The sequence below is a fragment of the Melanotaenia boesemani genome, chromosome 15 (assembly GCF_017639745.1).
Source record: "Melanotaenia boesemani isolate fMelBoe1 chromosome 15, fMelBoe1.pri, whole genome shotgun sequence".
NCBI classification, from domain to species: Eukaryota; Metazoa; Chordata; class Actinopteri; order Atheriniformes; family Melanotaeniidae; genus Melanotaenia; species Melanotaenia boesemani.
In genome coordinates, this window is record NC_055696.1 from 940,619 (window position 1) to 963,547 (window position 22,929).

Sequence of the window (22,929 nt, forward strand, 5' to 3'; positions counted from 1 at the left end):
CTCTGAGGAAGGTTTCCACCAAGTTGTTCAATCTATGCCACCAGAATGATGAGAGTTCTTAAGGTAAAAAGGGTCCAACTTGAAAATAGCAATGTGTAGCTAATAAAGTGGCAGGTGCGTTTATATAAAACTATAACAAGCAACAAACAAAAGATTTAAAATCTGCTTAACAAAACAAATCTTATTCTTAAGGGGCATTTCACTAATTTTGCATGTCAAGCTGAGGAGCTTCTAAGGTTTTTTGAGGCACCAAGTCTTAAAGTTGGAAACATTATTTATGAAGGTCATCAACAGTATAAAAACCCTTATTAGCAAAAAATCCTGCATATCTGCTTCTGACAATTTACTTTCGATTAATCTTTCCCTTTCTGACTGTTCTGACTCTCATTGTGGCATGCAGTTAAAAAGCCCACAAGAAGTCTTTTTCTACAGGCAGTGTTGCTAATGTGCATGTGTTTTGCATGAATATTGATCAAATGTCATCATTATTAAAAAAGAATAGTTGCTCCAGTAAGCAGGGAGATGAAAATGTGCAGATATCAATCAGCTTTCCCTCTGAGAGAGCAAACTATGAGTAGCATCTTTGTTTCTAATCAGAGAAATATTGTCCTCATTTTCTGACCTAATTCTGCAGCAGAGCCTCGATCACAACAACATGAAAGGTTTTCTTTATCTCTGCATGAGAGACAAAAAGACAGCGGGGTAGGAGAAGGTGTCGACTGGAAAGGAGAGCAACTGGGGGAGGGGATTCTTCAAGCTTGGCATCAGTAATAATTGTAATAATGTTATCGTCAGGAGTCTTTTCACTGGAACCACTGACTTAAAGAATAAAACGAACAAACAAACAGAATAAAATAAAATTCGAGGCTTTTTATCCGAGTGAAATACTTTTGTTTTTATTTTATACTTTTAATTTTTTGAGAATCATAACATCAAAAATAGCTCATGTCAGTGGTGATTCTCTGTTTAATTTTGTGAGATAAATTCCTGGAATTATATCTAAACTTGTAGTTTAGAGCTTTTCTTTTACAATAGACATAGCACAGAGCATTTGTTCGAACAGTCAAATGTAGGTTTGTTTCCCAGCTACAGTGAAGTGCAGAGTTTATTAGTGCAATGAAAGAGTCAAAATAAAAACATATAGTAGACTGCTGAACCTGAGCGTCCTGTCTTTATCTGTTTTTTTGTATTGACTCTTAAGGCTCTTATGCTTTACACTAAGGATTGGATATGGAACAGTTCATACATCTTCTGAGTCCTTTACATGCGTAGTTTGAGCTTGCGGATGTGTACCCTGTTGGAGCCAGTGGAGTAGTAGTACCACTGGGGCAGTGTTGAGCAGTATAACTGATGTGTGACCTGCAAAAGATACGAAGAGGAAGAAGAAGCCACGCTGTATTTGATGGCTGTAAGAGTGTCTGTTGTGCTGCCTCTTTTTATGTCTCTTTCTAAGAATGTTGTTTGTTATGTTTGTTATTATCGGAAACTGACATCGGAGCTTGGAGGTGAACTCTGAACTCTGCACTGCCCTACAGTGGATGTACTGGCTAACAACCATGTCAATGTAAGGGTTGCATGAATGTATGAGGGCAGTGACATTAAAAAAGAATATACCTATTTACATATGTAAAGAAAACATAAATTTAGATAATATTCAAGCCAAAGTAGTTGGTTTTTCCATTCTGTTGGGCTGGGAATGTTGAGAATTGTCACACCTTCCTTTGGGTCGGTTTCTTTATACACTGTAGTTTACTCAAGCAGACAAACTGAACCGGAAAATGACACACAGTTTGTGGTATTGTGTAAAACGTCGACTGACCAAGAAGAAAAAAAGCAAGAGGAAAAAGAAAATCCAGCTCATTGAATGACCAAGTGCAGAAATCATTTCCCTTTGGCCAACTCATTTACCGCAAGTAAACATTTGAACAATACCAATTTTACGTGGTCTTGGGGTTCAAACCTAATACAGTTTTAACGAGAAACTTCCCAGTACTAGCAGGAGAGAAGCAGTGAGCTATAAATCATGTTGCTCTGTACATGAGATGAATGCATCAATATCAAGAATAAGGCAAATGAGAGAGAGAGAGAGAGAGAGAGAGAGAGAGAGAGAGAGAGAGAGTCTGCGTTCACATTGCAAGCGAATCGCACCAGGGTTCATTTGCATGTGAACTGATTCTCCTGTTGTCCAAGTGAAACAGAGTTTGTTTTGGTCCACACCAGACTGTCAGCATTTACACTCCTCCAAACAATTTATCGGTGGAAGTGGTCCAGTGTTCGTTGAAAGAAGCCAACCAGTGCCAGCGTGACTGAGCCTTATAAGAGCTTCTAATTTGAACTACCTCATACATATTGACTTAGCAAGTCATTATCAACATAAGTGTCAAGCCTTCCTGGCGAACCATTTATATTTATTAGCATTCTGGATCCTTCTACATGTAAAGGAAGAGAAAAGTGGGGAAATTTGAGGCTGCAGAGTGTTGGTAAGGAAGCGGGGTCTGTCCACCTGGTCAGAGAAGTGAAAACATGAAAAGGCTTGGATAGGTAAAGCCAGAAAACAAGAAATATGCTGATGCTGCCTTTCAAACAGAAGTTGGTAATGACAAACAAAGATCTTCAGAGCTATGCTGAAGTTCCTTGTTTTATTATCAACAGCACCACCTGGTGACACGCCCCTCTGTGTGTCCACTGCTGATGTGAGGAAGACCCTTAAAGGAATTAACCCCCGCAAAGCTGCTGGCCCAGACAACATCCCAGGGCGTGTACTGAAAGACTGCGCACACCAGCTGGCTGAGGTGCTGACGGACATCTTCAACATCTCACTGTCACTGGCATCCATTCCCACCTGTCTAAAGACTGCAACCATTGTCCCCGTCCCAAAGTGTCCCACAGTTACAGGCCTGAATGACTACCGACCCATAGCCCTGACCCCGGTAGTCAGGAAGTGCTTTGAGAGGCTGGTTATGGCCCAAATCAAAGACTCCATCAACATCACCGTGGACCCACATCAGTATGCATACAGAAAGAACTGCTCCACTGATGACGCCATCTCATCAGTGGTCCACACAACCCTCACCCACCTGGAGAGCAGAAACTCATACGCCCGCCTGCTCTTCCTGGACTTCTCCTCTGCCTTCAACACCATCATCCCACAGACACTGGTGCACCAGCCCAAACCCTGCTGCCCTGCCCCCACCCCCCCATCCCCACCTTAACTGAATCCACCCCCCCACTCCGACAAACAGACCTGCACTGTAAACACTTTACCCCCCCCAGGGGAGTTCCTGTCCACATGTTTATCTGCTGTCCATACAAGTGCAATATCACTAATATTAATATCAGAAGTGTTATACTTTGGACTATCACTACCTCATGCACATACATACTTACACATATTTATCTAGGCTGCACATGCTAACTGGGCTCTTTAGTGTTTACTGTTATTTTTATTTAAAAATTTTGCTGTTTATATTCTATTGTATTTAGCTTATATTCTATTTATATTTAGCCTATATTTCTATTTTTTTTTTTTTTTTTCATGTCTTGTTTTATTTCACTTATTGCCCTCCTTTTTATGGCTCAAACCGGGACCTCAGTTCTAATTTCGTACCATAAACATGTAAATGTGAGCTGGTATGACGATATAGTTCCTTGAATCCTTGAATATTAGAACATAAATTATGTGAGACCACTGGAGACGGAAGTCTCGTCGCTCTGAATCAGAGCTTTATCCTGACCACTCCCACCAAACTACCGCAAACTGCTCTCAAACTACATATTTGAGTTTGAATGTTGTACTCAGAAATGGTAACTGTTCCTGTGGTAGGGGGTAGTTACAAAATTACAACGGCCCTAAAAGGACAATTTTTGGTGGTGAAATGTCTTCACTGGACTTCTTTATAACCCCCAGTTCCTGTGGTCTAAACAATGGGGACCAAAGAAAAGAACCCTCAAAACTCAGTAGTTCTGGGGAAAATGCCCCTGTAGTGGAAAATCAGCCATATATATATATATATATATATATATATATATGTGTGTGTGTATATATAGTTGGATTTCCAGCTTGACTCCTAGATATCATTAATTTTCACAGATACTTTAAATATTGCAGGTTTTTTAAAGGCGTTTTGAGCATACAAGAACAAAGAGGAAAAGTACAACATGATGTAAATGGCAAAAATTGAAGCTTAAAAACCATAAAGACGGGAACCTTAGCTGATTTCTAAACAGTGCAGCTTGTAGCGTGTTATCATGAGATTTTGTTTTTAGGGGGAAACTAGAATATGATGCTGTGGTGTAGAAATGCTCAGTGGCATGATGTCTAAATGGGTCATTGTATTTGAGTCATTAGCGGTTTACATGTAGAGATACTGTATGTAGAGAAAAGATTTAACACAAACCGTATAATGCAAACTGAGGCCATTTAAACCACATTTAATAACGTGATAAAACTCACTGGAATTTTTTTTCCCTCTGTGAAGAGCATCTCTTGAGTTTCACTTTATCGACTTTATGATTATTCTTTCTCCTCAGCCTTAACATGAGGTCAGTATCAAAATAATTTCTGACACGCCAAACCAAGTCAACCCATGTTGTTTGTTGTCTCGTTGTCTTGCTGTTCTGGGCGGCTTGACTCCATCTGAGGCCAGTGTTGGACAGTGATGGCTCACTGCATCTATTGGATTATGTGAGGGATTTGAAACTAGGATTAGGCCATGCTGGAGGCTGCATGGGGGCTGCGTGTGTCTTTGCATAACAGGGGTGTGTTGTAGTGAATGTGTGAGTGTGCTTAAATGGGAGGGTGGTGTGTGTGAAAGTGTGTTTGCCCAGAGGCCACAGCACGCAGCTTGTCTGCGCTTGATTCTATTGTCTTCAGCAGCGACTGACAATCATGAACCTGTTCTGCTTCACGCTGGTAAGACTGATGTTCTGAATTGCTGTAAACTTTGAATTAGTTTGTTGTATGGACATGTTCAGTCCCTGCAGCTTAAACAGAGCTAGTTAGCAGGCGCAAAGCAACGTGCTATGTGGGAGACTGCTTATGTTATTGTTCCTGACAAGGATCTTTAAACCAGCTCTGTGGGGGACAAAACAAACCCGCAAACAACTTTCTTTCTGTCTAAGATGCATAGGATTTCATAGGTACTGTCTTCTGTTGTGCTGGATATGTCAAAATGTCTATTTTATTTTTAGGAATGACTATACCATACAAAAAAAGACTGTTCACAAAGATAACTAATTTTCAAAATGTTTAACAAACTATTTTAATTATAGAACTAATAAAATGATGAGTTTTTATGTTCAAAGAAAGGATGAATGTCCATATATTTGCTATCACTGCTATGGAAAAGAATCATGGAATTAACGCGAGGTGTAGGAGGATAGAATGGAATTTGTGTCATCTCATCACACTGAGCAAAAAACTCACAATCAGTTTCATAAAGTCCAAACCGTGAAATCATAAAGGAGGTTCTTCTCACCTGGACATGTCATGGCAGATCCATGTCCGCGGTACACAACTGATCATTAGTTTGAAGCTCAAAAAATGGCATGTTGTGGTTGATGTTCCTGGAGCATAAGAGCCGTCCTGAACTGAGTTTTAAAGTTTTGATTCATATAACAGTTAAGTCTCTTCTTCTACTTATTCTTCTTCTTTTTTCTATCCTTCCGCCATGGTGTTTAGTTCTTTTAGGTCTTTACCTTCTCAAAATCTGACATTTAGGTGCAGATAATGACAGCTTGCTATTACTTTATATGTTGAAAGAGGAATTGTAACCTCTGAGACAAGATTTCGGAGAACTTCCATGGATAAAAATTAAATATCGTTTGTGTGTATGAGATCTAAGATGACTTTTGACAGAGGCTCTGACTCAGATGTATAAAATATATAGCTTCAGTTCATTGCATGTTACAGTTGTTTCACACATAGAGGACGTCCAGCAGAGTTTCTGCCTGAAGACTTCTGCTATGTGCATGTTGTAATGGTGTGTTCCATTTCCGGTGTTTAAATTTCCCACTAGAAAAAAAACAACTGGAATGACTAATTTCCCAACATGGGAAATCAAAAGGACTTCTCCGACCCTAACCAGTCCCTGTTTGCTGATGTCTCATGAATTCAGCCTCAAACATCATACTGCCCAACTTCTATTAGCACACTTATTCCTTCAGTGCTTATAATGATATATGTTATAAACCACGTCCTACTGGCTTTCCAACTCACAACTAAAACACAGCTTCAGTATGATTTCATTCCCAACTTCAAGTTCTGACTTCTGAGGTAAATTAATTTCATTATGAAGTTCAGATAAAACTTGTGGCCATGAGCTGGTCTAAAGTTAATAGGGCAAATCTTAAAATCAGCTTTGTGACTGTTTTACTATTTCTGCCTGGAGACCAAAGGAGTGAGATAATCGAGAAAAGGGGAACAAAATGCATGTTTTCATTTTTTCTAAAACCTAAAACTTGCATGACAAACAGGATATTTAGATTTATTTATTATTTATTGTTTGTCATGGGTAATTAATGAATATGAATGAGTTAATTAAGCCATGGTCACATATTACTAAGACATAAAAAAAGCAAACAACACAAAGAACAACTTGCTTAATGTCTGTAATTTATTTGTGTTTCTACCAAAACCGAATGAATGTCCTGAGCAGTGAAAAGCACACCAATGGTGGCACATTTTCCATGTCATATACTGTTAGTACATTTTAAGTTTCTTCAGTGCCTTTTTACTCCATTAAAATTACACACAAAAGTGGTTAAGATTATGACAAAAGTACAGACACACTTTCAACTGCAAGCTATTAATACTTACCAAATAGCCCAAAGAATAAAATAAACTGGATATTATTTTCATGCCATGATCATGCAGCCACAGTTAAGTTTTACACATTTCCATGCATTACTCATTCATGGCAATATCTTAGAAACATGTGACCATGCAATAACATTTTTTTCATGATTTAAAACAAATCGGTTTTTTTTGCTTGTTGCAGAAAATATAATGGCTTTGGTATTAAAAAAAAGACACCACATAAAAACACTTAAAGCTGTCTGGGGTGTCTGTTTGTGGAAATGACTGCAAAGAGACAAGAAAGCTACAGTATACATAGGTGACTTAATTATGCAAACTTACCACTGCTTCCTCAGGAGGGCTCCACAGACAGCATTTATGAACCAGCGTACAGCCAAACTCTTAAGGAAGCCCCACAGAAATGCCGCTGCAGTCCGGCTCGTTTGAAATCTGAGTGGGGAGGCTCAGCTCCATCCGTCAACTCTGTAAGTTTGAGCTCATCCAGAATTTTTAGAATAGTCATAAATGATGTTCAACATGATTTTCTGAATATTTGTTTTGAAGCTGCTGAGCTTGATGGCAGTGAAACCTCACTATCTGACTACATGGGGGTCTGTGGTGTACTGTAATATAAAAACCTGCCCTGACCATGGGGGCAGATGTTCACCGGTGCAAAACCTGATATGTGTTGCTTGATCCGGAAAGACAGTGCTTGTGCAAAGCTGTAGAAAAATGTAATTACATAAAACACAGTCCAGTCTGGTCTCATTTCTTTCGCTAAAAGGTTGTTTTTGTTGTTTCCCAAAGGACCATCCTCAAAGTCCTGCTAAATCAAAACAGGACAACAGAAGGTATGTAATTTTCTTTTTTAGCTTGTTTCTCAGATTATTTTCATTTGATTTTCTATCAGGACATTAAAGTTTTTTTTAATGATCATATATCATTTTAGGTCATACATGGCAACACCATCCTCGGAGAATGAAAGTTTAGGTTGGTAGAAAATGATCCTATAAACAAATGTTCACATTTCTAATGTCTTTTTTTTCCATAGCCTCAAGCAAGTAATATCTTAAGGCTCACTTTGCTCATACTGATCCATGTTATACCTGTCTGAATACCGCTACAATGCTACAGCAGGCCATTTTTTTTTTATCATTTTCCCCCCTCTGCTGCAGAAAAAGACAATCATTCCCACTGGGTGTCGTCTGGTGACAAGATGAACTTATTTTATCTAAAGAAAGCCCAGAACAGTGGTAAGGCTCAACCAAAAAGCAGAAACTAGAAAACCACGCTTTGCTGAGGTGATTGACTACGTGTCAGAAACATTTAATGTAGATTTAAAGAACTTAATGGGGTTGGTGTACAGGATAATTACTGTATAAAATAACGTGGTGGGTTTGTGTATCGTATATGCGTGCCATTTGAAAAGTGCTTTCTTGCTTTATTGCATTTTTTGGACACTTTTTGTATTTTCATATGTATGTAAAGCTTGCTGCCAGAACGGTATGATGACAAGAGATGAGAAAATGAAGCAGCTGATTTCTGAGAGGACACCATCAGGTCTACCCACTCAGGTAAAATCACATGACAAGTTAAACACAATATTATGTTAAAAGTAACCCTAACCTCATACCCTTAGAGATAAAAATCCCATTTGTGGATTGGATCTGGTGTATAAAGAGCAATATGGTGGATTACATTTTTCATGCTTCCTCGTCATCCACATAACAGCACAATCACTGTATTGCCTCATATGATAAAGCTGTGCAGATGGTAGAGTGTTTTGTAATCCTGCGTCCACATGGCGGTGAGTGCCAGACAGGCATGCAGACACCTGGCATACCTGGATCCTTTTGCACATGGTAATGCATGTGAGGGAAATGACTGTGGTTGCTCACTTTTACTCACCATCCATGACGTTATGTGGCAGGGGAAAACACAGAGTAGATTATATCACAGTGAAGGATCAATTAGGATCAAACCAATCCTTCTGGATTAACATTTTATTAACATAATACAATATGCTGAAATTTGTCAGATATGACATGCACTTCAGATTTAGTAGGTTTGCTGAATATTTGTTTAGAAAAGGTTAAACTTAAAAGAAAAGCTTGGAGAGGCTGCTAACATGCCAAACACATAAGGTCCTCTTTCCACTTAAATCTTAATCTCCTTTATATGCTCCTGTTATACCTCCTCTATGCTCTTCAGGGCACCTGGACTTTCTACTTTTGCTAAATATTCATTCCAACAGCCTATTAGTAGAGGATTAAACGGTAAATGTTCCTTTGTGTTTAACCTCGTCAGGGTTCTTCAGACGTTTACAACATTTCTCATTCATTTGCTCATTCAAACAAGCATTTAAACACTGCTTCTTGGTATATGTGGACTCTGTATACAGTATGCAGTGCTTTGTTCTCCATATTACACACGATGAAGCTGGGGATCGACCTGCCCACCTTCTGGTTGGAAGATAACAACTCTACCCGCTGAAAGCTTGATTCCTGGGTCCTTCCGTTTGTGTGTCAAAAAACCTGTGGACAGGATACTTCACTCAAAATTTCCCTTTATTTGAAAATGTGTGTGTGTGTGTGTACGTAGATGGCCTAGCCTTGTGAGAAAGTGTGTGATGGGTACTTTTAGTTATATGTCCAAAAAGTTGTAGTGTCACAGTGTAGGGTTATGAGATGACAATGCATCTGTAGTCATTTGTTTTGGATAAATGAACATCCATGTAATTTTTTAAAAAATATATAAATTTTAAAAGTTCAAAGCTTAAACATTTGCTTTTAACTCCTAATCTAGAATATTCACAAATGATAGCAGAGGAAAAAAAGCAGAAGTTACAGGTAGAGAACTGAAGGGACGGCGGAATAGGTTTGTCACATTTTCCAAAACCTGAGTTTTAATAAATATAAAATGAACTTGTAAATCTTTGGAGGGGGGATGTTTGGCAGCATGGACACCTTCTCAGCTCCTTCATCCACAGTTGTAACTATCAGGTATATTGGAGCCCCCAGTTTTCATCATAAGGTCCCGAAACCTACTTCCATAAAACAATAGAAAATGGCTGCTAATCTTTGCATATGTACCTTGCTATTTGCTGGAGATTACATTTTACAGTCCTCCAAAAAGGGGCCTTTTGTAGCTGACTGTGCTAAAAAGCAGGCAGATTATGTGTAGCTTCTGCTGCTTCACTTGAGTGATGAGCTGGGAAGAGTTTTTGAAAGGCTTGTTGTAGCAGGAAACAAACATTTTTATCCTTATTTTTAATCTTTTTCCTTATAGAGTGACAGGCTTTAGTATACTTGAGAACTAAAAGAAGATGCCATTGTTACTTCTCAAAGATAACTACCTTCTTGTATTCCTTTTAATCTAAGGCAATATTTTATGAATTTGTTTTGGATATCAGATTGATTACATCTGTTGTTTCTGTTTTTAGTATGGTGAAACTGCAGATGATGCAGCAGAATCAATACAAACAACAAGAAGAATAAAAAAATTGCAGAATCTTGTTCAAGCAAAGAAGGGATATCAGAAATAACAGTGAAAAAGTGAAGAATGCAAATGACAAAAACGGTAAGTTACCATGAATAATGTTTTATAGTAAAGAAGGTGTTGAAGAGGCTAACAGAAATGACTGGTCGTCCTCAGATTGTTTGGCAGAGGTGGTGAGAAACAACAACGCAGTGCTGACCTGCATCAGCTGGGGGAGGAGGATGGAGAAAAAGTCTTCTAGAACAGCAACATCGCCCCAGCAGCCGCATCAACACCTCGACAGGGATCTTCATGAAGATCCAGAGGAGGAACCGGTCTGGAGCCCAAAGATTGGAAGTGACCAGTGGAGGCCATTTGACTGCCCACAGTCCTGGACTCCCTTCTATCACACCTGCCAGCAAACGCAACGCGAACTGTGGGCCTGTGGTGGCAGCTTGTCTCTGCCTCGAGCCTCTGAATGGGATCGCTTTGAAAGTCTGATAAAGGAACTGGACAGCAAGCAGTCGGGACATGTGCCTTCCACATATGATCCGCTCCATCACAGATTTGCACTTCTCACAAAACACAGTAAGACACCCTGGCATCATTATTTATATTCTAATCTGACAACAAAGCCTAGAAAAAGCTGTCAGGAGTACTGGAAAATAGATCGATGACCCGTGTAGTTAGTTGGGTACACTTGTTACCAGTAAAAATCAGTGAAACTTCTAACTTTAAGCCTTAGTTTTACTTTGGCTGAAAAGCAGCTTTAATCTGTGAAGTGTAATTCTTATCTGCTCCCAGATCTCAGTATCAGTAATCTGTGCTTTGCAGGGCTGCAGACCCGCTGAGCTGTAATTGTTATTTTTTAAAGCTTGTTTTCTTTATTACTGTGAAGAAATCCTAAAAGAAAAAACAGACAGTGTTGCTTCTTTTACAGCCTCTCTTAGCCCCACTTATGCCCTCTAAACTGTAGGTAGACGGCATTTGTCTGCTGCTGTCTTCAGCCTGCTTGTCGGTGCTCCTGGAGGAGCCTGAATGCTGCAGCTTCATGTGGACTAACAAAGTGAAAGGGGCTTGTTTAGGCTACTGTTCCTGAATACATGCAGAAGAAAGCTTTACAAAGAAAAAGGTATAATGGAGTCCTGCATAATATAAAAGTCAAACTATGATACCATGATGCTCATTTGGATACAAGCAGACTTCTGTAAGAAAGTTCTGTCTTGAGTTCATGTGGGATTTACTTTGACATGCAACCCCCACCTGAACACTGCTGCAGAGTATTTTAAAACCCCATGGCTTCTGCACTCCCTGTTGCAGGATAAAAGCTCAATAATGGCACCAGGGTGCTGACCCAGTTTCCAAACTTCACACATATCAATGCATGAACCTGATCTAGTCCAGGGGGATGTGCCAAAGTAAGCCTGATCCTCTGAAGTGAAATTTTCCAACTAAATTGATCCACTGTCAACACGGCCATGCCAACCAACACAACCAGCTGCAGTAATTATAGATTATTATTCAAAAGAAAGTCCACCTTTTTCAATTATCAAGTTTTATGTTTGTGGACGTTTTTCTTCACTATAGCTCAGAAACAGCTACAAAGGTCTCAGCTGGCTCTTTGCCACGTCATACAAACCACTAAGCCTGTAAAAATAACAGTCTATGTGTACAACTTCTTCTCTTGTTTTATTCAAAACCAAGCAGAACGAAGAACGGAAACACAAAAACAATGACAGTAACATCAGTTGTGTTTCTATGTATAAACAATAATGTTTAAACGAGTGAAGTTTTTTCTACTATTTACATATATATATGTAAATGCACAGGACTGAAACACATGACACAGTAAGAACTTCAGGCACTTCGTTTCCCATCAGACTGGTAAGTGGTGATCAGACATTTAGAAAGAGTCTCAGTCTATTTTTTTTTAAACCTTTATTTACCAGATAAAAAAAAACCATTGAGATCAAGTTCTCTTTCACAAGGGTGATCTGGCCAAGAGGTCAGCAGCACATGTTGTAAGAGCAGTTACATAGAGGTGAAAGTATTACATAAAACATACAAAAACATACAAATTTGGAGGTGCAGTAGTATTTTCAAATGCAGAACGGGGTTTAGTTGGTCTCACGCTATCTGTCCCTCAGGATGGATCGGATTCCACGCACAAGAAGCAGCAAAGCTGAAAGCTCTTTTTCCGAATTCTGTCCTTACTCTAGGAACAGATAAAACATGTGAAGTGCAAAGAAACAAGAATTTGACTGTGTTGTGTAAACCGAGTTTCTCCAGATGTACATTTCCCAAATCTTTTAGCCACATTTTAAATGATGGGAGTTTCTCAGATTCCAAAAACTACTCAGTTTTCTCAGCAGCAAAATCGATAGTGATGATCTGAGATGTACACTTATTAGTTCCCCACAGTTCCAACTGTGTAAGTCCTACAAGATGAATCAAGCCTTTTCCCTTTAAGAATGAGTTTAGCAGTTTGTTTCATTTTTTTCTTTGCTCACCATGATGATACTTTCCCCATCCAATGACTCAGTTCAGTGCTCAGTGATCAATGATGGGAAATGAGCCAACATTCGTTATAACAGATGTTGTGAGCAACGAACAGCTTACCAATAAATAGCAAGGTAAATGTAAAGATTTTAAATTCAGTAGGTGATAAGAAAATGAAGCAAATGTAATGACCACAAAGAAAAACTATTAAGACCAGATAAGTGCAGTTATTCAGCAACAAAAGAACTCCTCACTGAAAAACACATGCACATGTTGGAGCTGTGTGGCAGATAGGGTTTAACCTAATTCAGAACTCAAGGCATAAACATGAATAAAGACTCACTGCTTGTGCTTTGTGGGTCACATGGGGAACACAAACATTTCCATCTGTCACCAGAAAACATATTTTAATCTGTCTGTTACCCAAACTGTTGCCCAGATTTAGGACATTTGTTATCATCAGACAGCATCCGCCTCACATGAAATCAGGATAATGGAAGTTTTTCTGGTTCAGTTCTGGTAGTTTCTCCTTCTAGGAATTTTCTGTTTTCAGCAGCTATGGCAGACCTCTCATTTTACAGTGTTTTTGTTCTCCACAGCAAAAACAAGAGCAGAACCGTGAACCCACCAAGCCGAAGCTGGAGAGGACAGAAATCCAGACCTCATCGCACAGTGATGGGAAACACATCCCGACCTCACCAGAGAAAACACTGACAGCTCTCATCGTATGTCACACATCCCACAAAGTTTATATCAATACCCTGGATTAACCTTAGCTCAGAGCTAATAACATAACATTCATTCCTTCTTCTATAACCATCCTGAGTAATCTCCAGCAAACCTAACAAATTCTGATGCTTTTTCGTTCTTTCCCTTCTTTCAGTATGTTTCTATTTAAACATATTTAACGTTCTGTTTGTTTAAATGTTTTAAACATAAACCCTTAAGCCAATTGACAAAGATGGGAGGGAAAAAAATGTTTTATCCGTCCATCCATCCATCTATCCATCCATCCATCCATCCGTCCGTCCGTCCGTCCATCCGTCCGTCCGTCCGTCCGTCCGTCCATCCGTCCGTCCGTCCGTCCGTCCGTCCGTCCATCCGTCCGTCCGTCCGTCCGTCCGTCCATCCATCCATCCATCCATCTATCCATCCATCCGTCCATCCGTCCATCCATCCGTCCATCCATCCGTCCATCCATCCATCCATCCATCCATCCGTCCATCCATCCATCCGTCCACCCGTCCATCCGTCCATCCATCCGTCCACCCGTCCATCCATCCATCCATCCATCCATCCATCCATCCGTCCATCCGTCCGTCCATCCGTCCATCCATCCGTCCACCCGTCCGTCCATCCATCCATCCATCCATGTAGAACCACACACCAGCACTGTCTACATGACTACAAACTATCAGCAAGTGATCAGTCTTCACTGACTTTAATTTATTAATTCATTTTGTTTTTCTCATCAGGTTTCTTTAGAAGGAAAACAGAGATTTTCATACTGTCTGATGCTCTTGTAAATGCATTATAATATCATATATATATATATATATATATATATATATATATATATATATAACAAATGGTTACTTTGCATTAAACATTGATTTACAGTAAAATATTTATTCTTTATATAAATTATTTAATTCCATTTTAATAATAATTACTGTAATTCATAAAACAGTGTAATCTATCAGGCAGCCTTATTGTACCTAAATCTTTTACAGCATCTTACTCAACTTCTTTATTGTAAGTCACAGTTAGATTACATTCTTTTCACCCTCACAAGCAAATGACTTAATATTGTCATCTAATAAGTAACAGTATACAACAGTATATGTCTGAACAGACCACAACATCATTCTCACACAAGTGTGGCAGGTTGCTGGACCAATGACAGTTTGGTACATTTTAGTCCGTGGTTGGTTCTGAAGGGAGTTTTACTTTTGTAGAAATAACTTGCAAAGCTGCAGATTGAATCTCAGATGTCTCTCATCACACAGCTGTTTCAAGAACGGGAAGGAAAACAAGTCATTTTAATGCATCAGTTACAGTATTGTTTCTATTAATTTATGGTGGAAGCTTTTGGATCAAGAGGCAGCACATGAAAAAAAAACTGAAATTTTACTCATTTTATGAATAGGAGCAAGATAGCCAGCAGCATCCACAAAGGCAGAGATGATGAGCAGGAACCAGGAGAAGAAAACCCACACAGTGGTCTAAATAAAAGCAAGAGTCCAGGCAAATTATATATCCTGAGAGAGGATAGAGGATGATACAGAACACCTGATGGTAATAAGTTTCTATGATCTAAAGCATGAAGGAAATAAAACTGAGACAAGTTGATACAACACTGTCATCTAGAGATTTTTTTTTATTGTTCACCTTTCTTTTAAAAGGAAAAATCTGTGATATTGCAGTAATGTCCTGGTGGACTCCTGACCATCCCTGTGTTATTATAAACTGATCACTGCAACAAAGGTTAGTCTCAAAGTAAGACAAGGAGGAAGGACCAAAACACAGGCAGAACTAGGAGGCAGCAAGTAGGATTAAGTTAAAGAAAGTAAAGGTGCTGCAGATTTAACCATAAACTAATTAACAAATCTCATTACCGACTGATACAAGTGCACAAAGAAAAGCTATGATAGCACGAAGTCCAACAGGGATGGGACAGACAAGGAAGTGGCGATTAGCAAATGAAACCAATGAGCTTTAATATTGAAGGAGAAAATTACAAATGAGGAGCAGGTGTGGCGATCACAACACCTGGCCTTTAAGTTTAACTGAAAACACAATAAACAAGAAGCGAGATAAAATACCAACTAGACCAGAACAAAAAACACGCAAATCCCAAAAGCCACAGATCAAGATAGCTATTTTATACGTTGACATGAAATGTTAACTGTTTAGTGTTAAAATATGTGAAATTATTTTATTAAGTCTACATGAAACCTACTTCTGTCACGCTGCTCATTTATAAAACAGACAGAAATTAACGCTGTGGTAATGCTTTCATCAGCAGTGTATGCAGTTAACTCATTTAGCTGGTTGGTAAAATAGCAACTTTATGAAATACACATTACTGACATTTACAATCCGATTTGACCTGGACAAGGACCCTGCTAAGTAAAAGCTTGTTGTTGGGCCCCATTTTACCCCACCATACTGTTACTGTCACTAAAGGCTGATAATAAGATGATTATGTAACAAAACCTAACATAATTTCCTAGGAATCTCATTATTAAGTCGCAAAATTAAGACATTTTTTCAATGTGAAGATTTTATAATATAAGCTTAAGCTTTTGACGGCTAATAAAACAATCAGGCAATCTGGATATTTTCATATGTTGTTTTACACCATTTCATTTGTGAATTATGCGGTTTTTACTGACCATCAATTCCCAGTTGTTAATGAAACCTTCCCTCTAAACACTCATAAGTAATACCATCAGGTGTTGAATTTTTATTGTAATGTTTGAGAAAAGAAAGTGATTTCATATATGTAATACGGTAATACGTTTTTCAGGAAAATGCTGTAATTTTGAAGCGAACATGGTTTCAGAAGTGTTTTCAACTTCTTGCTTGAAATAGGATTTTAGCTGCTCAACTATTTGGAGCCTGTACAGAAACAGGACGGTGAAAGCTGAGCACAGGTAGTCAGGGATTACATTCCCCACAAACCTCTTGGGTCTTGACTATAAAAAGCAAAGCAGCACTTGCAAGATTAAGTATATTGCTTGCCAGAGTAGCTGCATGCCTCCATAAAAGCTGGATATAAGCTGTTCCCTCACATGAGGAATTAAACAGTAGTTCTCTGCCATGACTCGGCTTTTCTGCTTGGTTGGCGTTCTCTTTTATCCCAAACGGTTGTAGTGTGAGACAAACAGAACTGACAGAGATCCAGCAATATATAAACTGTAAAGTAGACTGAAAAATGTGGTTACTTTGCAGGGTGATGACATGCAGAGAGATGAAGCAGCAAAGAGTGAGGCTGGCAGTAGGAAGACATTAGATGAACGACAAAGACAGTCAAGAAACTCCCTGGAAAGCCTCTACAGCCTCAAAAGTGGACAAAGCTCTTCCAGTAAGCACCTTTTGGCATCAAACTAACAGTGTTCTTTACACTACACCCAGTGAATTATAAAAAACTTTGCTGGTAGACCTACATATTTTGATACTCCACTGTAGCTGCACTGCTGACAATTGGAAAAGTGAAGGCACGTCACAGAATTGTGCTGTTGTCTCACAGACGTTTGCGTGACTCCATATGAACTTAATCATTAATCAGCTTGGCCTGTTCTGACCTCTTCTTTGTGTGCCATTCCCCAGGTGGAGTCACCAGTGGGTCAGACTACTTCAGTAACAGAGGCAGTCTGAGGCTGGATGATGATCTATTGTTGACAAGACAGTTTTGCGGCAGAGCAAGAGTCCATACGGAGTATGTGCCAAGTCCATATGACACCGAATCCCTCAGACTCAAGGTACACATGGCCTGAAGATAAACGGAAAATTAATATAGCCGTATAAATAAATTACTGCACTTGCTTTGTATTGACGATGAAAATTAGGTTAGGTTTCATGATGATAATCATGTTGTAATGCAGGAATTTCATAGTGTTGAAACAGCGTGGATTGCTGCCAGCTACTGTCTGCCTGTAGTTCCTGTTTTTGACTTTCAGAATAAAGACATAACAACAGGGTATGGGCCCAGAAATATGCTAAAAAACTTTGTGCACAGATTTGTGTGTTTGATAAATGGTATGGTGGATTCACAATGGACGATAAGCTGTTTAGTGACAAACTGAGCAGATCAGGGAACTGGGCCACGTAGAAATTTCAGATGAAACATTTACTGAAAGCTAAAGGACTGTGTCGCCATATCTTGCATAAAAAAGCAAGCGACAGCTTTGATGAAAACAAGCCCATAACCAATAACTAAAATTTCAGTTTTGTCCTGGTTGAGCTGTAAGAAGTTCTCTGCCATCCATAACTTTATCTTTAAAATTTGAAGTTTGGATTAAAAAGGATGATCACTGGCTCTAAGGCATCCGGAGACACCACAATGTAAAGCTAAGTGTCATCAGCATAGCTGTGAAAACTAATGCCTTGCCTACTGTTGACATCCTGACAATGTGTACAAAAAATTGATCCTTGGGGAACCCACACCTAATTTCATGGATTCTTGAGGAGCATGTATTCATACACACAAAAAACTGTCAATCTGTGAGAAAGGAATAAAACCGTTTAAGAGCAGTACCAGAGACGCCAACCAGACTTCTAAGTCTGTTTAACAAAATGAGGTGATCTACTGTACTGAAAGCTGAGCTTACATCCAGTAGCACCAGGACTGAAAGCTTCTGGGTGTCCAATCTAAGATCATTAACTATCTTTAAAAAGGCTGCCTCTGTGCTGTGGTTTGACCTAAAACCAGACTGATGTTTTTATGAGAATGCCATTTATTTAAACTCATTTAACTGGATAAAACTAAATTTTCTAAAATTTTACTCAAAAACAATAAGATGGATACAGGTTGGTAGTTATCAAGAGTGTTTGGATCTAAATGACTTTTCTTCAGAAGGGGCCTCACTACCGTCAAAACTCTAAGAAACTATAAAATGTTTTTAAAAGTGATGTGGGAATGAAGTCTAAAAAAGGCAAGTTGTTGGTTTAAATGGGAAAAAAAACTTGACCAAGTAGCATCAGTCAGGACAAAACTCCAATGTTCCTTGGGTAATGCATCAGACATGTTAAATGTCCCAAGAATGTTGGGAGACTGTTGAAATGAAAATGCTAATGATGTTTGTGAAGAACAGAAAAAAATAATGCCTGAAACTCATCGTTTGATATCAGTAATGCAAGAATTAAATCCTGTATTAAACATAAATAAATAAATACAAAAAGCATTTTCTATACTTTCTGATTTGGAACTTTATTTGAAAAGAATATATATAGAAAATGAAAATAGAAATTCAGTATCTGATATCAAGTCTCTTTATTTTCATGAGCTAAGTGCTTTTTATTACTAGGGTTAGGTAGTGCTGCAAATTTTGGTATCGATCCGTTGCCAAGTAAATCCAGGACAAGTATGGCTCATACCGATTAGAACAGCACTTGAAATTTCATAATCATTTAATGATTTTGCCTTTACATATTGATCATGATTATGATAATAAAACACACTACAGAGATCTTTGTCAAATAAAACATTTTTTATTAAACTGAATGGCAGAACTGAGAAATTTAAGTCTTTCTTGTTTATTAACAATATAAAATAACATTAACAATATAACAAAATGATACAATAACTTATCACACACAACTGTTTGAGAAAAATAAAGTCAACCATGCAAATTAGCTAAACAAAAGCAAAACCTACTATTGGTTGGCCCTCATTCACTTCTTTTGCCCACATAGCTTTCTGCAAGAAAAATATCGATCTCGTCACGCTGGTATCGTATGATACTGATGCTAGCCTTGGTATCGATAATACTAATATTTAGATTAATCCGCCCAGCCCTATTTTCTACATGCGTTTTAACATTGTTGACATCTCATTCAGGTGGGAGATGTAATTGACATCATTGCTAAGCCCCCCATGGGAATATGGAAGGGCATCCTGGATGGCAGAGTAGGAAATTTCAAGTTCATCTATGTGGATGTCCTAACAGAGCAGAGTTTGGAGACACACATCCTCGGAGTGAGACACAAATCAACTGTACGGGAAGCGTTAAAGCGCCTCAGTTTAGAGGTATATTGCTCTTATTTGTGCTTTGGATTGTTTTAATGCAGCATCATGTTTTGCTTACCTTATGAATATGCTGGTTTTCTTCTCCCCTACTTATTTTATTAGGAATATTCTTTGTTGCTGCAGTCGAGCGGTTACCAAACAGTGGATGACTTGATGAGGCTGAAGGAGCGTGACCTGACAGAGTTGAATGTCACTGATCCAGAGCATAAACAGCGTTTGCTGGCTGCTGTTAATTCCCTGCAGCAACTGTACTGTGAGTAACAGAAGCAAGAGCATTCAAGGGCAATTTCATCACAGTTATTCTGCAGACAAACATTTAAGAAAAATATGCTGAGACTTTTGGGATTTAGTTTGGAAAAAGCGACAAGTGACACCACACCTCAGATAAAACTAGGATGTATCCAGGCCAAAGTAAGGAGTTTAAAGATAACAGGATAACCTTAAAGAACATTTCTGAGAATAGAGTGGGACACGCGAGGACATTACCTGGAGACAGATAGGCTGCTCACCATGCACAGGAAGGATAGCAGAACAGGATTACTTACTTCTTATCTATTCAACTCAATGACAGCACAGTACATCCAACCAACCCCTGTTCTCTGCTTCCCAGCTGATAGCAAGTTGGAGAATGAGGTGAGTCGGAGTTCAGAGATCTCCAGTGGGGACACAAAGGCAGATGTGAAAAACTGCCCAAGAGACTCCGGCTGCCTCATGTCATCTGACAGCCCCGACGACTGCGCTGACCATCCAGACCCTCGTTTTCCCCTGGAAACACTGTTACAGCTGACATGACAGTATCATGAAAAAATCCTTTCCTTTTAATGCTTTACTCATGGCGTTGCTTTTCAGGTATGTTGGGAATCCGCAGTATTTTTATTTAAGTCCTGCAAATTATTTGTTTTCCAAAAATAAAACCTCTGATTAATCAGTGTTAACTTTCTCATCACTCCTGAGTCAATCTCTATAAACATGTATATGCAAATTAATCTGCAGATTCTGCAGACAAGGGACAAGATTTTGTTGAGAAAACTTACTGGTTTCTATTTGTTGTCTGACTTGATAACATTTAAACCAACTTTGGTTCCATGAAAAGAGTCATATGGAGCACAATTACAAAATCCTTGGCTTAAATCTGATAATAATGTCTTTTTTTAATAAGCCTTTCAAATTTACTGACATTCAAACAATAACTAATTCATGTACTGTGTGCATGTCCTGACTTCACTGGAAACCCTGACATTTAAAACTGACCATCAGTATTTGAGAAATAATTTCTAGGAAGTGCAAAAATCACTTAAGGCCTTTACATAAATGGAAACAGGCCAGGAAGTTAATTTATTAAGTGTTTCTTTTGACTTTTTTTCCCATTCACGACTGTTATTTTGAAGTGTGTCAATACACTGGGTATAATATGAAGTAAAGACAGTTATTCTGAGTTTACCAACTCATTTTAATGGTTAGTTTATGGGTTTATTCAGGTCAAAAATCCTCAGTGTACTCTGATGTCTAGTAGGGCATGTGATTGTGAGTTTTTTTTAATACATTCAAATTATATTAATGCACTTCAAATACATTTCTGGCATTTAACAGAATTTGTGCAAAGAAGGGTACTTAAAACTGCCCTTCAAAATAAAGCTAGTGCACCTTTCTAACCCAGAAAGTGCTACTGCTATGCTGCATTCAATGGACACTGGGAACATGGTTCATACCCAATCTGTACATTCCAAAGTGAAACACATTGACATGTACAGATGAGAAGACAGAACAATCTCTGGTAATCACGTGTCCTAGTCGTGTCACCTGTAGCTCGTAACCTAACAATTGTCACAGCTTAAACAAATACAGGCAAAGGCAAATTTATTTGTATAGCACATTTCATGTACAAGACAATTCGAAGTGCTTTGCACAAATCATTACAGCAGGGTGCAGACAAGTGTATTAAAAAAAAAATTAAAAGAAAAATTTAATAAAGATTAAAAGAAATGGAATTAATGAAATAAAAGCAGAATGAATATGCTAAAATAAAATAGATAAAATGCAAGAAATAAAGTTAAAGACAATAATAAAATGTGATTCCAGCTTAAAAGAACCAGATGTAGATTTTGACTTCTAAATAAAAACTAGTCCATGCAGCAGAGAACAGGTGGGTCTTTAACCTGGATCTAAATAAACTGAGTGTTTCAGCTGATCTGAGGCTTTCTGGGAGTTTGTTCCAGACATGTGGAGCATAGAAGCTGAATGCAGCTTCTCCGTGTCTGGTTCTGACTTTGGAACTGATAAGAAACTGGATCCAGATGACCTGAGGGTTCTGGTAGGTTCATACTGGGTCAAGAGGTCTATGATGTATTTTGGTCCTAAACCATTCAGATCTTTCTAGACCAGCAGCAGAACTTTAAAATCTATTCTCTGACGAACAGGCAGCCAGTGTAAAGACCTCAGAGCTGGACTGATGTGGTCCACTTTCTTGGTCTTAGTGAGGACTGGAGCAGCAGAGTTCTGGATCAGCTGCAGGTGTCTGACTGATGTTTTAGGTAGAACCTGTAAAAGTACTGTTACAATAATCAAGCCGACTAAAGATGAATGCATGGACTAGTTTTTCCAGGTGCTGCTGAGACATCAGATCTTTTACCCTTGATATAATCTTAAGGTGATAGTAGGCTGACTTTGTAATTCCCTTAATGTGTTTTTCACAGTTAAAGGTCTGAGTCCATCAGTACACCCAGATTTCTGGCCTGGTTGGTGGTTTTTAGGTGTATAGACTGAAGCTCTGTGGAGACCTTTAATCGTTTCTCTTTCGCACCAAAGACAATCACCTCAGTTTTTTTTTTGTTTAACTGAAGAAAGTTCAGACACATCCAGTCATTAATCTCCTCAATGCATTTACCAAGAGCCTGTACGGGGCCTCGGTCTCCTGGTGACATTGTAATATATATCTGTGTGTCATCTGCGTAGCTATGGTAACTAATTTTGTTTGTCTTTATAACCTGTGCCAGTGGGAGCATGTAGATGTTAAACAGAAGAGGCCCCAGAATGGAACCTTGGGGAACTCCACATGTAATTCTTGTCTGCTCAGCTGTAAAGTTGCCTATTGACACAAAGTATTTTCTATTCTCTAAATAAGATTTAAACCAGTGCAGTGCCAGAGAGGCCCACCCAGTTCTCCAGTCGTTTAAGTAATATATTCTGGTCAGCTGTATCAAATGCAGCACTGAGGTCCAGTAAGACTAAGACTGACATTTTTCCATCTTTTGTGTTCAAACATATGTCATTAATGACTTTGGTGAGAGCATCTCAGTGCTGTGGTGCTGCCTAAAACCTGACTGGAAGACACTGTAACAGTTGTTTTGTGTTAAAAAGTCGTTTAGCTGATGAAAAACAGCTTTTTCAATTATCTTACTTAGAA

The 22,929-nt window shown here is 38.7% G+C and overlaps 1 protein-coding gene and 1 long non-coding RNA gene across 2 annotated transcripts; both read left to right on the top strand.

The window, feature by feature from the left end:
• The first annotated feature begins 7,984 nt into the window (after positions 1-7,984).
• LOC121654804 lies at positions 7,985-13,419 on the top strand. Its single transcript, XR_006013014.1, has 5 exons — positions 7,985-8,049; positions 8,285-8,370; positions 10,239-10,375; positions 10,451-10,861; positions 13,372-13,419. It is a non-coding gene; the product is annotated as an uncharacterized LOC121654804 (long non-coding RNA).
• A 3,319-nt stretch (positions 13,420-16,738) lies between these two features.
• samsn1b (SAM domain, SH3 domain and nuclear localisation signals 1b) lies at positions 16,739-20,402 on the top strand. Its single transcript, XM_042008773.1, has 5 exons — positions 16,739-16,862; positions 17,108-17,259; positions 19,338-19,526; positions 19,629-19,779; positions 20,137-20,402. Exons 1-5 carry the CDS (start codon positions 16,739-16,741, stop codon positions 20,316-20,318), a joined length of 798 nt encoding a protein of 265 aa, XP_041864707.1. The 3' UTR covers positions 20,319-20,402.
• The last annotated feature ends 2,527 nt before the right edge of the window (positions 20,403-22,929 follow it).